Source organism: Fusarium oxysporum, chromosome 2, assembly GCF_000149955.1.
Source record: "Fusarium oxysporum f. sp. lycopersici 4287 chromosome 2, whole genome shotgun sequence".
In the NCBI taxonomy this organism is placed as follows: Eukaryota; Fungi; Ascomycota; class Sordariomycetes; order Hypocreales; family Nectriaceae; genus Fusarium; species Fusarium oxysporum.
Window position 1 is genome coordinate 2585436 of NC_030987.1, and position 14165 is coordinate 2599600.

General features: G+C 49.3%; 9 protein-coding genes across 9 annotated transcripts; 4 read left to right on the forward strand and 5 right to left on the reverse strand.

Moving 5' to 3' along the window:
* Window positions 1-370: 370 nt before the first annotated feature.
* FOXG_19243 (uncharacterized protein) lies at window positions 371-721 on the forward strand (the record flags this gene model as incomplete). The annotated part of the gene is made up of 1 exon (XM_018399438.1): window positions 371-721. One exon carries the CDS (start codon window positions 371-373, stop codon window positions 719-721), a length of 351 nt encoding a protein of 116 aa, XP_018242289.1.
* Window positions 722-879: 158 nt separating this feature from the next.
* Window positions 880-1230, forward strand: FOXG_19244 (uncharacterized protein; the record flags this gene model as incomplete). The annotated part of the gene is made up of 1 exon (XM_018399439.1): window positions 880-1230. The coding sequence occupies one exon, from the start codon at window positions 880-882 to the stop codon at window positions 1228-1230; it is 351 nt and encodes a 116-aa protein (XP_018242290.1).
* A 1679-nt stretch (window positions 1231-2909) lies between these two features.
* Window positions 2910-3062, reverse strand: FOXG_19245 (uncharacterized protein; the record flags this gene model as incomplete). The annotated part of the gene is made up of 1 exon (XM_018399440.1): window positions 2910-3062. The coding sequence occupies one exon, from the start codon at window positions 3060-3062 to the stop codon at window positions 2910-2912; it is 153 nt and encodes a 50-aa protein (XP_018242291.1).
* A 481-nt stretch (window positions 3063-3543) lies between these two features.
* FOXG_19246 (uncharacterized protein) lies at window positions 3544-3849 on the reverse strand (the record flags this gene model as incomplete). The annotated part of the gene is made up of 1 exon (XM_018399441.1): window positions 3544-3849. One exon carries the CDS (start codon window positions 3847-3849, stop codon window positions 3544-3546), a length of 306 nt encoding a protein of 101 aa, XP_018242292.1.
* Window positions 3850-8565: 4716 nt separating this feature from the next.
* Window positions 8566-12001, forward strand: FOXG_06433 (uncharacterized protein). The gene is made up of 2 exons (XM_018385099.1): window positions 8566-9716; window positions 9848-12001. The coding sequence occupies exons 1-2, from the start codon at window positions 9339-9341 to the stop codon at window positions 10358-10360; spliced, it is 891 nt and encodes a 296-aa protein (XP_018242293.1). The 5' UTR covers window positions 8566-9338; the 3' UTR covers window positions 10361-12001.
* On the reverse strand, window positions 9139-9258 carry FOXG_19247 (uncharacterized protein; the record flags this gene model as incomplete). The annotated part of the gene is made up of 1 exon (XM_018399442.1): window positions 9139-9258. The coding sequence occupies one exon, from the start codon at window positions 9256-9258 to the stop codon at window positions 9139-9141; it is 120 nt and encodes a 39-aa protein (XP_018242294.1).
* On the reverse strand, window positions 10658-11710 carry FOXG_06434 (uncharacterized protein; the record flags this gene model as incomplete). Its single annotated transcript, XM_018385100.1, has 1 exon — window positions 10658-11710. The coding sequence occupies one exon, from the start codon at window positions 11708-11710 to the stop codon at window positions 10658-10660; it is 1053 nt and encodes a 350-aa protein (XP_018242295.1).
* Window positions 12002-12008: 7 nt separating the features above from the next.
* Window positions 12009-14060, forward strand: FOXG_06435 (uncharacterized protein). The gene is made up of 2 exons (XM_018385101.1): window positions 12009-12649; window positions 12706-14060. Exons 1-2 carry the CDS (start codon window positions 12404-12406, stop codon window positions 13198-13200), a joined length of 741 nt encoding a protein of 246 aa, XP_018242296.1. The 5' UTR covers window positions 12009-12403; the 3' UTR covers window positions 13201-14060.
* On the reverse strand, window positions 12959-14098 carry FOXG_06436 (uncharacterized protein). The gene is made up of 2 exons (XM_018385102.1): window positions 14007-14098; window positions 12959-13913 (listed from the first exon to the last, which is right to left on the reverse strand). Exon 2 carries the CDS (start codon window positions 13868-13870, stop codon window positions 13703-13705), a length of 168 nt encoding a protein of 55 aa, XP_018242297.1. The 5' UTR covers window positions 13871-13913; window positions 14007-14098; the 3' UTR covers window positions 12959-13702.
* Between the last annotated feature and the right edge of the window lie 67 nt (window positions 14099-14165).

Consider the following 14165-nt stretch of genomic DNA (forward strand, 5'->3'; position numbering starts at 1 on the left):
CTGCAATAAATGGGTTAAGCCCTCATATTTTTCTTCTCTCCTCACCACCCACAAATGTTCGGTGCCCATGTCCATGGCCCGTGCCCCGACAACCACAGACCTCGGCATATGCGAGGAAGCACAGCACCTCCATCACAGACTCACGCACACGCCCCTCACAACCCTTATTGGGCTTCCCGTCCCTCTATTTCCTTTCCTTTGGGACTTTTCCTTTCTATGTGCCCTCGGCTCAGTCATGCCTCCAGCCCTTTTTCGTCCGTCTTTCTTTGTTTCGGGCTCGGTCTCTTCACTCAATGCGAATAGACATAAAGGAAAGGAAAGGAACATCATGTTTCAAACTCACCTGGCCAAGGGACTGTAGCCTGTGATCATGCTCTTCTCTCATACGATAGATCTGACCAAGGACTTCTTGCATCTCAGCACACGTTCGTTCAATGGTGGCATTTCGGTTGCCCTCCCTCTGCCAGCGCTGAACGTCACGATACATCTTGTCATACCTGCGCTGCTTCTTCTCCGTGTCGTGGCAGAGCTTGCAAACGTCTCTTTCGGTCCTGGTTTCGTAGACAAGCTTCAGGCCGCAAGTTTCGCCCATGCGGTATTCTTTGTTGCACTGCTGACGGAAGTGCCCCCAGCGCCAGTAGCCGCATGCCCAGCGAGTTTGGTCAAAGTAGCACATGGCTCAAGGGTTTCGAGAGTTGACAAGAGGCTTAGTGGCGAATAGTCGAGGCGAGAAAAGCAGGGTATCTCTAACTGATTCGATAGAAGAGGAGAAGAAGCGGGAACACCGAAGGCGGAGAGCGGAGTTCCAGAGGCGAACTCGTGGTCGATTCGAGCCGAACCCGAAGTTCAAGTCAACACTTATCGAGTCGTGTCGAAGCGATGAAAGTCAGCCACCCTCGGGCAATCCAACAGTCGCCGAGCCGGAACGGTATAAACAATGTAAAGGTTTGGTTTAATCGAGTCGAGAAGAATCCTAGGATACACAGGTTAGTCACTGGGTCTCTCCTATTGTCTCTATCCCTTCTGTGCCTCCCCTTCGCGTTGGGCAGGCAATTTTGTTTCTACCCAATGCAAACAACTCCCACTTGTTGGACTCATATCCATGCCACTGGCTGCCTTTGTTATTCGTTTGTAGACATAACATTATCTCATCACGGTCACCGTCTTCCAACCCCTCATAACCTCTCGTATGCATTCCTGCCGCGTGGTGTCTCGACAGATAATACATAACCAGAACAATGCAACAACGGGAAAGAAAGCGCACCTTGATGTTGATGATGCACTTGATTGATTTGAAAAGAGCAAGATATATGTCAAACTTACTTGATATGTGACTAATGTGAGATGGACTGTACAGCCAGGCCCAAGAGCAATTAGCAATTACAGTAGCTGTATGGGACCTAGCAAAGATTCGGAAGCTGCTAGTGTTCGATGCCCTTGTTGATATTGAGGCTAACCGAGTGAGACTTATTTACTTCAGGCCCGTAGTCCTTAGTTTTGGTTGCCGGTACAATCGACTGCTTTGCTGTGCTAGGTGGTCGATATCTCAAGAATCCCAGCGTCTTGGAGCCGGGATATGGGTCTGGAGCTGCTCTTCTATAACGTATCAAGTCGAAGTTGGCCTGGTAGAACCAGGTATGATTAAGAATCTGGTCAACTGAAGGGCTAGCGTGATGTGTAGACTGTTCGCGGGCAACAGAATGATGAAGATGAGATGTAGTCCAGGCCGAGTGGATGTCGAAGGCAACTTATACTTGTTTGATCCAAGAGACCTTCTGCGTATTCGATCTTCGTGCTGTGTCTGTATATGGCATCCCACATCCACATGTGGGACTCCGGCACAACCAACAAGCAATCGCATTCGTTCCTTGGACCCCTTGCCCTCCTCAATTCGGGCCAGATTAATGGCCGTCCATTATGAGCTTGAACTTCTGCTTTTGCTTGTGCATTTGCGTCTGCATTTGCATTTGCATTCGCTTCTGTTTTTTGTTCCTGCGGGATAAAGAGGCTTGCTTGTATGTGTCGATTGGGTATCCTTACTTAAAGCCCCATACGGTCTTTTCTTCTCATCGCATCACCATCCTCCACCAGCAAAGGTGCCTTAAACGCACCCCTCCTCTCTGATATGGTACTCCATCGATTCTCTTCTGCCGCTGCCACACAACGTACCCCGACTATCAATCGGCTCTAACTTTGAACAACTTGGTTCCTGGGTCTTGATGTGATGCCGGAGCAGCCAATCTGCGCCTATGCGTTTCTCAAAGACCCTGCAGCATATCTATCAATGATTGGAGCCACCCAACAGCATTTATTTACTGTCATGAGAACCAAATTGACTTTTCCTCAAGGCTTGTCTTCATCCAACCATCAATCGTATCACGCCTCCAAGTATTCGTCTTGTTAGCTGACTGCTTCCAATCTCATCAACAACAATGGCTGTCAGTCCAAACTCGACAAGCCTCTGATAGTATAGCCCAAGAGCCATGTTTGATAGCATAGGACAAAAGCCCGATGGCCGCTTGCCACGTTGATCAAGACCTAAAATTCGATACACGCCCCCCCTCGCAATATCAGCAACTACAGCGAGAACCAGGGTTGAAGGACGGGGCATCCCCACACCACAAGATACTACTGCAGTATTCTGTGTGTACAGCACTTCACTGTGATGTTGTAGCTGCAGTGGAAGTAACAAAAGCAGGGCTGACGAAGGACCAAATAACTTGGACAAACCCACGGGGATGTGTATGAGTATGTGCATGGCTGCATATGCGCTTGGTGTGATTCAATTTGCCTTTCATCCTTTGTTGTTGTCCTAATGCACAACGTACCTGACGAGTAAATATAGCTTGGCTACGTCTATTTTACAAGACCCAAAGGCCCATAACAGAGACCTTAGTCTTGGACTCACTTCATTCATCACCCACTTTTCCTCGCTGGTTCAGTTCTTGTCGGCCATTGACATGCTGCACTTGTCGGGATCGTTCTTTCAGCATTCCATATGCATTCCATGGCGCGTCCTTGATCACGGAGCCGTGAGGCAACCGGGCCACATTAACGGCCATGTTATTGCTACGAGTCCTGTGTCTTTCCCGCTGCGGGCCAGGTCTCGGTCGCGTCCTCTTGAAATCTTGTCCTAGTCGAGTGCACGAGTGCACATAAGGTGGTGTCTTGATCTGCGGCCGCTGTGGGGCTTCATGGTTCGTCCCGAGGGCGGACAAGTGTCAGGAAACAAGGGGATTCTGAATGCTTGCAATCTCGACGAATTCGGTGAAGGCAAGGGATCTAATTCGCTGCTTTTCTCCTCCTCCGTGCGTCAAGCCCTTGCGTTGCGGACTCGAGCTCGATGGCACCGCCGGCCCATTGGAAGAAGGGATGCAGCTCAGGGATCCGCCATTGGACTTTCTCTCATGGTCTACGGCATCGAGTGCTCTTTACGACATCGAATCGTCCTACTTCTACAGGAAATCTTGCATTGGATGTTGCCGGCTTTCCCCTTCCAATTTGAGACTTCTTTTGGGCCAAAAGAGCTATGCATGATGTCCATCACTGTGAATCAAGCTCTGAACGAGAGATGCCTGCAAATCTCGCCACCGTGGGACATGCTAATCGACTTGGTAGGTCGCTACAACCATGTTTCCTGTGTTCCCCAAGCCATGCCTGTTGGCCGTTTTTGTTCAACAGAACCTCGTGGTATGTCTCGGCCGATTGCTTCTGATGATGCGCAATAGCTTTGTTTCTTCCAACCCACATATCAGTGCAGATTCTGGTCCAAAGAGCCTTGAAGGGAGTCATGTATGCGGCCTCTTCCCATTGAGCAACCGAATTCTTAACCTTGAATGCGGAAATCATTGGGGGGGGTCCCTTTCATTGTCCTAGACAAAGTACAATCCTCCGTGTTGGTCCTTCCTCCAAGGGTCTCACACCGGAGCCTCAGCCTCTATTTTCCCCATGATATTTTCTGGGACAATAAGCAGGCATCCGCAAAGGATTCAGGTCAAACTGAATTGAGTTAGTTAGCTCGTAATTGTAAATTGATGCAAGTACTCGCCTCGGTAGTAACATATAAGAATAGGGGGAGTTTGCATGCTTTTCGTGCATGGCTGCCGGCTCACATGAATGATTAAAGTTCCGCCCTTCCACTAGACCGTTGGCTTGTCATTGAAGAACCTTCTTTGTCATTACCATAATCGACAGTTCAGAAGTCATTTCAGGACCATGCTGATGTGCACAAGACATGTATAGGCACAACGTGGCAGCATCCCTCTGGCCAAGACTGCAGCCTAGCCATTGCATTCCATCGACTCCGAAGGGAGAAGAGAGAATTGAAAGCCTGTCGACATGACAAAGATACCATTGTATATTATCGCCTCTGTACACCCAGTCATCCCTCTACCGCCTCATCTGTGCTGGCTTCATGGTGTATCACGTCTTGCATGATTCGCACGCCTCGCTTTGAAAGACGTTGGAGCTTGAGTGACCATGCAAAACGAACTGGCTATCACATCAGATCGTTTAGCAAGCAGCAATAACTATTCCGGGGGGCGTGTGAGTTAATATGTATCAGTTGTAAGAACCTGCCGATATTACTCTATGGCGATGATTGCCTTGACATAGGCTACAACTCCTTTCGTGAAGCAGTCCAGAAGATGAACTGTTCATACTATCGCTTTATATCAACGCTAACTTCCAGCACTTCGAAGCCCATGTTTAGGACCACAAGAATGAAGAACTTGAAGTGGCTTGCCTTGATCTCATTCAGCCATGCATGTATGCACACTTAGCGAAGAGTAAGACACACAATGTCACAAAGATAAGCTCTTTGTTCTCTCCCACCAACAGCATGTGGAGGCCCTTGCCCAGTCATGAGCAGAAGTGGCATCTAGGACTGCCATCGACAGGCATTTCCACCACCCCCAAACAAGGGATATGGCGGTGACAAAGGATTCTTCACGGGGAAACATGACGAGACATCCGAATACTGCTGAGCTGGCCTTCTGCTTCGGGAATGGCCTGCGTCTCGGACAACTGACTCGTCTGTGATGACTTCACAGCCCGCATGGAACCAGGAGCGTGAGGAGACAGGGAGCCAAGTCAAAAGAGCTTGATACTAGGCCTTAACATTGGGCATTGTTGGGCTCAGCAGGGATGCACGTCGGATTCTCGATCTATGTGGCTGGGGAGTGTCAAAGAATATACCCTTACGCATGTATATTGGGCGTCGGCGACTCTGTGCGTGTACTCGCATCTGTTTCGGTGGGTGGATGCACCAAGCGAGACACAAGCTGTAAGCTCGAGGCTCCAGGGTATTCACCACTGCTCATAATCCAGACGAAAAGTAGTCAAGAACGACCGACTTGTAGGCCTGAGACTGGTTATTGTAACAACCTTGTGTCGAGGGGAAAATACACAGACCATCCGTAGGCCTCAGATCTTTTGGTGAACTGTATTCCCTGCTTGCTGAGCCTGGTGATCACAACGGCCCGGTTTAGCGGCCGGCCCGGCCCGCTTTGGATTTCCATTCCAATATTTCGAGTCTTCAAATCGGGCTTGTTTGCTAAACCGTTAACGCCAAGGCCAATCCTTTTCAAGGAACTCGACATATTTCGCAAGGTTTCTGGAAAAAAAAAAAAAAAAAAAAAAAACCTTAATCGCGGGGTTTCTCCGGTAGAGCAGCGATGGTCAGTTGCAAAAATACAGCTGGATGGTATCTAATCACCATGCAAGTTGAATAGGGACAGAACAGTACAGGACGAAGCTTCAGCAGGCTGTTGCGACGCTGAATCTGGAATTTGACCGTAGAACCAGAGTTTAGGCAAGGTAACTCCATGACTCTGAACTGCCCAATGAACCGCGAGCCTGGAAAGCCACAACCAGATCTGGCGTGTTTGAGTTTGAACCAGTCACCTGGGTTGCTGCAAATCATGTGTCTGAAAAGCGCTGCATGGAGCCCCTTCACAAGGAACGGGGAGGAAGCGCGTCCGATCGTACCTGGAGCCAATTGAAAGAAGAAGAAAAAAAGATCTCACGAGCCCACAAGAAGGTAGGGTACATATCGGCATTTCGCCAGGCTCGATGCCGGTTTCGACCTGGAGCATTTCGCATTGTCCAATGTGCAAGCATGCGGTACGGAATAGTGTCTGGCACATCATCTCGGTTCTCTGACTTTGTGTCATCCAGACCGTCTGCATTCCGGCAGTGCCTTTGATCGAAAGAGCAGCTTAGAGGGGATGTCGAAGGCTAGCGTTGTAGCCATGTGGGGAGAGAATTGACAAGCAGGGGGACAGTCAGGGATCAGCGGTTTAGGATGGGTCTTCCTGTACGACAGACATGTTTCCATTGTCGCCGCATGGATGCCTATTGAAAGCAATGATTGGCCGGAAGCAGGATCTAAACCATGGCCATCCCAGGGGGCCAAGATCTTAAAAGGGCACAAGATACAAACGACAGATGCTTGCTAGGCTTTCAACGATTGTAGTGAGGCTGAGACTGAATGACCAGGAGAAGTCGCACGTTGATTTCGATAGGGAAGGCGCAAATTGAGCAGGTCCCTTCGTCAATATGCCCGTAATGCGTTTTGTTCTGAGTGCTGTGAGACAGTAAGGGAGGCAAAAATTAGGGTGCAGGCTGAGGTCTTGGTTTGTTCCACAACCTTAAGACAGCGTCACGGCAGTGTGGAGCGATGTGTATTGACAATCTGGAGACAACGATTCTTTTGGATATCATCTTGATAAGGCTCTCGACTAGCTCGCAAAGGTGCATAATTGCGGAAATGGTTAGAGAAAGCCAAGTGTGGTATCCGTAGAAGGAAACGAGCGCGCAAAACGCGACAATCCCTATTCAGGACACGACAAAGGCGATGTCCGAGACATCATGCGGCAATGAATTGGATCTGAGTCTGCGATTCAGCGCTTTGTGATTCGACGGACGCAATTGACGCGCCTACGGTAGGTACGCCTGTTGAACGATACTGGGGTCTAAAATTGAAGCCCCTGCTCCTCTCTGTCTGTCAGGGTCTAGAATTCGGTCGCAGACTCAGGTGGGTTTGTAAACACGTCACGACGCCGAGGAAGCGCGCGGGTGTGAGGGTAGGATTGATGAGCACAATTGACATAGTGATGATAGTTTTTTTTTTTTTTTTTTTAAAAAAAAAAAAAAAAAAAAAAGAGTTGCCTGGTTCAGCAATCGTATGAAATGACTTGTGCAGTCCCACGCATGCGAGGTCTGGAATGCATGCAAAACACTTGATGATTTGCGATAAGAGGGAGGAATAAGGTGACACGTGCATAACTGCGTCAGCTTGAGCTGAAGGGCAGGTAGCGAGAGCTGCAGGTTGCATGAACATTGCACGTTCATCCCGCACGAACTGAGTAAGGGGATATCTCGTTGATCTTGGCCAACTCATCGCTAGTGATCGGTGGCAGCTGTTCGAGGCGGAGGAAATGTGCCGCAACCACAACAGAGACGCGGATCGACGCATGGTGCGGATTAGGGTCAGGTTCCGGGGCCGGACTTCAATCGTTCATCAAAGAAGGTAGATGGAGTAGATCTTTCGGGTGGCTGTGATGAGCATATGCATGCGAATGCGGATATGTGATGTGATGTGATACGTATGATGTGCTGTATGCGGGTGTAAGTAAGTGGGTTCCACCGGCCGGTGTGCCTGCGGTAGCTTGCAGGTGGATAACTCGACATTGTGTTTTGTTGTTGTTGTTGTTGTTGTCGGGCGAGTGGTGATATTGACGTTGGGCCGTCGTGTTATTATTATTCTTCTTCTTCGTCTTCTGAAAATGAGAGCGGTGAAGACAAGACACAGACCAACAAAGGCAGGCCAAGTTGATGGTCCCGAAAGTGGCCAGGTGGGAACGTACGAGAGGAGGCGGCAGGTACTAATGATGCATGAAGGTAAGTACGGAGAGCGAAAGGGAAGCAAGAATAGGGCAAAACAGAAGAAAAATGGGCGGAAGCCACTGCTAGGCTACAGGTTAGGCAAGTCAATCCTGACAGACTCATCCAACGACTTGAATAGATCATATATGGTAAGTGTAAGTAAATGCTATCTGATAAATCGAGCCTGTTTGTGTGTATAATTTGTGCAGTTTGATTTCCTCCTATCCCATCAACTTAGGTGATTGTTTCCTTGGGTGTCTTGTTCGTGATTTTGGATTCATGGTTCTTGAAAACTTTTGACGATTGGCCCTCACAAACCCCATGAGAATGGAACTCGGCACCTCCAAGTGTCAATAGTGTCATCACCTGCAAAAGTACCTAAGTGACACTGCTTATAAAGCCTTGGTACAGCCTTGACTACCAATTTATCTTATTCCATGCTTAATCTATACAGGTATTTTAAGCATATTGGAGTTATATTCAAGTTGCAGGGCTGCAACTGCTCATTCTTTCTAATGAGAGTTGTGAACAAGCTGGCCAATAGAGGGTGTTATCAGCATGCCTTTTATTAGGCTCCCGCCGTTAGTGCAGTTCGATAACGCTTGCGCTTAACCTCCACACAGGCTAACCCAATACATCCTTCACTCTCCACTTTGATGGACTTCCCCTCAACTCCAAGTTTCATGTCGAACTTTATGTTGTCTCATCACCCAAACACTCACATCATCTATCTTACCTTCTTCAAGTGACAGCTGCATACTATCCGCGATATAGCACAATAATTATTTCAAGTTGAGCGCAATACTATCAGGTTTTATAGCTTGAGGCTCACCTACCGGCTGAACTGTTCACCTTTCTTAGCGCCATACGCGTCATCAGTCAATACTCTAGCCTCAACATTGAAACCGTCGCCTTCGACGGACGGAGTCGCTCCAACACATCGAGCCACTCCATCTCGGGTGGTTAATAGCTTCGACGACAACAAAGTCTTGCTGGCCCCGCCGCCATTTCTACCTGAATTGCTGTTTCCTTTCTCGATATTGTGGTTACAACCGACTGACCAGACCGGCCGTATCAGCGACCGCACTTCTTACGCGCCGTGTTTATCCCTCGTCGTGTATTGCCTCATCGCCACTCTGTATTATCCACCGGGTTCTCCGTATTCTCGTTGTTTGTGCGGAAGTCCATCACCCACCACATTGTCTGTCGGAATCACACGCAGCAACACTGCTAGGTCTTTGGAGCCTCAACCTAGCTGTACATGTGACGATCACTCGACACTTGCTTGACACCTATGTTCTCTCGCCTCTTGGTTGCGTTCTGCCGTCTTGCCGGACCTTCGCGGACTTCGGGCCTGCTGGGTTGACGCATTATACCAATACCCCCATCCTCACACCCTTTCGCAGTACCCTTTGCTGCAAATAGCGCCGAGGGTAATTACTTAGATCGTCATGAAGCCTGTTGCCACATCGCCTGAACAGCTCACCTCACAGGTACATCGGCTGTCGTTCGCTTCACCCCGTCTTGAGAACGCTGGCTGTTTAGCTCCGGACGAGGATGTCAACAGATCCTACCCTGCGATGTTCGTGACCACTGATGCCCGATCTGCAGCCAGCCCAATCGCCCCCAGCGTCCCGCAAGAGGTAGCCTGCCTGACCTTTGCGGCTGGTGACGTTTTCCCAGGCTCATCGCTTAGGACAAGCGCTGTCGGTTGTACCAGACTGCAAAGTGCCCTCCTCCTTTCTCCCTCCCTCGAGGACCTGCCAAACGAGGTTTTGTTTCACATTATGGGTTTCCTGGACGTCAACGACCTTCTGTCAACGTCGAGAGTAAGTATCGACTACCTACCGTTAGCAAGAATAAAGTCTACCTTCCTATTGACATCCCGGGATCATTCATGAGACCTTGAATTGGTCCCGACAGCTCGAGGCCTTGGGAACACAGACTGATACAGAGTTAGACGAGCCATCTCCTTCGCGATATCTCTCAAGCCCCTATTTTACACCATTATCGGCTTCAGCGAGCCCGAATTAACCTTCCATCACGCCTATCGTCACCATCTCGTCCAACACTGGCTGATCTCATTGCTCGTTCTATCTTCATGACACATACTTCCATAGTTTCACGAAAGTTAGCCAGATCCTTGGTCTCAATCCGATTGTCTCGCCGCTTAGCAGCCAGGCCCTCAGCCGCGGCTCTGGTTGAGCGTTCTGTTTTACCCAAAGAGTGCGTGCCTGGTATGGCGTCAGTGCATGTGGCACCAGCAATTGTTGCCAAGAAGAAGGCAATCGAGAAAGAGAGAGTTAAGGACGGGTTGCGACAGTGGATTGCATCGAGATGGAAGCGTGAAGTCAAAGAGCGCCAAGATGGCGTAAGAAAATGGGAGGAGAGCCGCGGCATAGGACGCGTGTGGCGCCTCCGTAGGTTTTGGGAAAGAGTTAGTCGTGGCGAGGAGCGAGACAGTGCTTGGTAAGTCAGTGATATCGACTTCTATGAGGTGAATCGTTGTAAGGCTGCGTGTGCAATCATGCTTGAAGGACCACTATAGTTCGGTTCTGTATTGGTCACAGTTCTGGCAGGGAGACGTCAGCGGTACTAGCGGCTTTCGTACTGTCGGCAGGATTACTTGTATGATACATTATGTACGATGTGGTGATGTTACAAAATCGACGAACTCCGTTATGAGTACTAGGCCATGTGAAGGCGATCGGCGAGCCCCTCACGAGTGGTATCTTTCTATCATGCATGGCTATGCACGAAGTCCCTTTGCTCAGGCTGTCCGAAACCTGAAGCCATCCCAATCATCATCTTCTTCGTCGTCCTCCTCGTCGTCGTCCTCATCCTTCTCTTCAATAGCTGGCGTGTCCAGATTTTCTTTTCCCAAGCTTGTAGGTTTTTCAGTGCCATTTTCTTGGCTGAAGCTTTCACCACGTTTCCGTAGGGCTTCCCTCTTGTCCTTTAACCGCTTCACGCGAGCTTCGAGCTCTTCCATTTCTTCAAACTCCTCTTCAAGCGCACGGGTTGCTTCCTCCTTTTCGTCTTCGAGATCGACATCAGCTTGAGCGCGTCGCTTCTCGGCCTCCTCCTCCTTCTGGGCATCGGCGGCCGCAACTTCCTCTGCCGTCATGGCTGGGGCTGATATAGTCGCGTCTTCATCGTATGTGGCTGTTGTAGCAGCAATATCGGCCTCGAAGGCTGCCCATTCTGCTTCATCAACTGCTGCTGCTGCAGCAGCAGCAGATGTAAGGCGCTCGTCTGTAGTCAGGCTATTGGCCTGGCGTGAGGGGAGCGATGCAGTTGCAGATTGTGAGGTCAAGTTATTAAGCTGACCTCCAGGGGTAGAAGCGGAAGAGCCATCTCGATGGGCTGGTGTTGCTGGTCTCGATGGGATTTGGATCTCTACCCCTTGTGACGGCGTGGTCGACGTCCTCCTAGTCAATCGAGGTGGTGTCAAAGTCTGATCCTTGTTATCCTTATCTCCATCTCCATCCACTCCATCCGTCTTATTTCGTTTTCGCCTGCCATCGTCCATTTCGACATCTCCGTCTTTATCGTCGATAGCTTCCTCGTTATCGTCGTGTTTCCGTTTTTGTGAAGTCTGTTGTTGTGAAGTTCGAGCGTTGGCCGATGATGCTGTTTGAGCTTTTATTAAACGAGTTTTGTGTGCCTCTCCTCGGACATGTGAGTCCCATAACGATTCGGTTTTGATGTGCTCGTGACAGAGGGTGCATAGAAGTTTGCCTGCATCAGAGTAGGCGGCATATGGGTGTTCGATACGGCGAGCGGCGCGCTGTTGCCGCAAAAGAGAGCGTACGTCGGACATGGAAGTAGATGAAGATGAAGAGCCGTAATTCGTGTGACGTTGAAGGGATGTGGTAGCGGAAGAATACCACAGGTAGAGCAAGGTGTTGAAGTATATGAGCTGGTTATAATTCGCGATTCCAATTGGGCTCAGGAGATCAAGAGAAGCTGCCGCATAAGGAATAGGACTAGAGAGCAAAGACTGATGTCAGAAAAGAAAGGAAAGAAATGCGTAGTGCTTATGAGGTTGGATGGTAGAGATTCAAGGTCGTCGAAAGGGTAACAAAGAGGTGCGAGGTGAGCAACCGCCGACGATTAACCGGCGCAAACTGATCTTGACTTGATTTCACTGGGAGGGTCTATCTTTATCTAATCTTGTCATTAACTGTTTGTGGTATCATCTTCGACAGTCATACGGCACGACACTAAATGATATTATCCTTCTCAAATCATTGAGACTTGCTGCATTAATACGTCCCTATTTAGGTAGCCAAGCTCCCAAAAGCTTTGACCGCAGTTGCATCCACGTGGATTCCAGCCATCCCACCAGAGTCTCACTCCCCCACCAGGAAACGTCCATTTCAAGGGACCGCACACCATCCTTGTCTTGCTCTGTCTTTTGTGCCGTATTCTTGACGCGGCGTCTTTTTTTTCATATTCATACAACTGCCTATGAGATTGCTTTATGAGGTGATCCTCCTACAAGAGCTGAAAGATGGCCGAACAACAGCAAGAGGGCCATTCGCTCTCATCCATGTTCCCTAATCCGCCTCCCTTTTGGCAAGACTTTACGACAGATAAGATTTCTCGGATTCAAGAACTAAGGAATTCATACATCGCGGAGCATGGTGGCGATCCTTTGACAGTCCGCGTGCCTGATGTTCCCGGAGATCTCGTCAATCTGCAACCTCCGGCCGAGCCAGCTGATGGACGCTGGCGTGTATTTGGCGATCAGTACATGGTAAGTTAAGTGATTGCGATTATTTTTACAAGATGGTTGGCTAAGTGAGGATTTAGCTGGACGACAAGCTTCCAACTCTCGAAGACCAGGGGATTACCAATCTTCCTTCATCATCACAGTCCGAGTCCAAGGATGCTAAGCGCTTTGATCGCGCCTTTGAGCTCAAACGGCTAGCTAAATCGCTTCTATTGAACTTTCTCGAGCTCTCTGGAACATTATCGCATAACCCATCGCATGCCGAAGCAAAAGTGCAAGACTTGCGCACACTCTTCATCAACTTTCATCACATCCTCAACGAGTACCGGCCACATCAAGCACGCGAATCAGTCATTGCGCTCATGCAAGAGCACCTAGACCGCACGCGGGCTGAGACCATGGCCATACGGATACAGGTGGACAAGGCACGCCGCGTACTCGATGGCTTGGGCAGCCTAAGCGTACCCGATGTGCCCAAGGCTTTAGGACAGAACACCGAGGAGGAAGATTTGGAGGCGTTGGCGAAACAAAGAGAAGCAGACGTGTGGGCGGCCACTGATGCCTTATTTACTTAAGGGCGGGTATTGGAACAGGCATGAGATATTGTCCACATCGCCAGATTATTATCAAGGGAGTTGCAAAGATCAACTTCCCAACAAACGAAACAGTCATCCCACATTGGGCAGCTATTTGTCATATCGTCTCAGAAATTAATCCCCAAGGATGATCGCAGCTGGAGTTTTGGAGCGAGGCGAATTTTATCACAAAACCTTATATAATGGGCATTTTGGAGAGTTTACAAAAAACGGGATTTATACAGCCAAGGTCGAGATGTATGCGGCATGGAGCGAACCTCAACATATATGCGCATACAATTGCACACGCATCAAGCCAGGCTTCGGTTTGTCAAAAGGCGGTCATAAACTTCGTCTGAGTCGTTGATTCAATATACCTTCTCCAGCTGCGCTATGTTTCCCAGCAGCATCGCAACGCACAAAGGACTATAAAAGCTCAATTATCAAACAATAAACACCCGGCATTGTTGCCTCGCGACGCATATTGTTATTCGACCCCCCTTCACAAGATGGTGCAGGGGATACAGCAGCATTCGTAGTCGCCACACTCAATACACTTGGTTTTGGTACCCGTGGCCTCGGAGGGCTTGATGATGGACTCGGCGATCGAAGTGGCAGCGCTGCCGGGACCGTTGCGGTCGTAGAGACATTTGGAGGAACCGCAAGCCATTTTGGAGGTTGTTTGGAATTGATACGGGAGAGCTTAGGGCGATCTGCAGTTTAGCTGGGTTAGCGACCGTTCATTTTGGACTTCCATAAGTCGATGCACAGGAATAGAGAAGAAGAGTATATTTGGTTTGACTTACCGATGCGATAATGAAGCCAGTGAGATTTAGGGGTTTAGAAGAATGAAGTTCCAGGTTTCAAGCTGCAGCAGGAGTTGGAATTGAATTTCAAGCTTGGGCTGTAGCTTGGACCATGCCGACCTATTTTGGGCTACAGCTGCAACATGATTGCGTCACCAA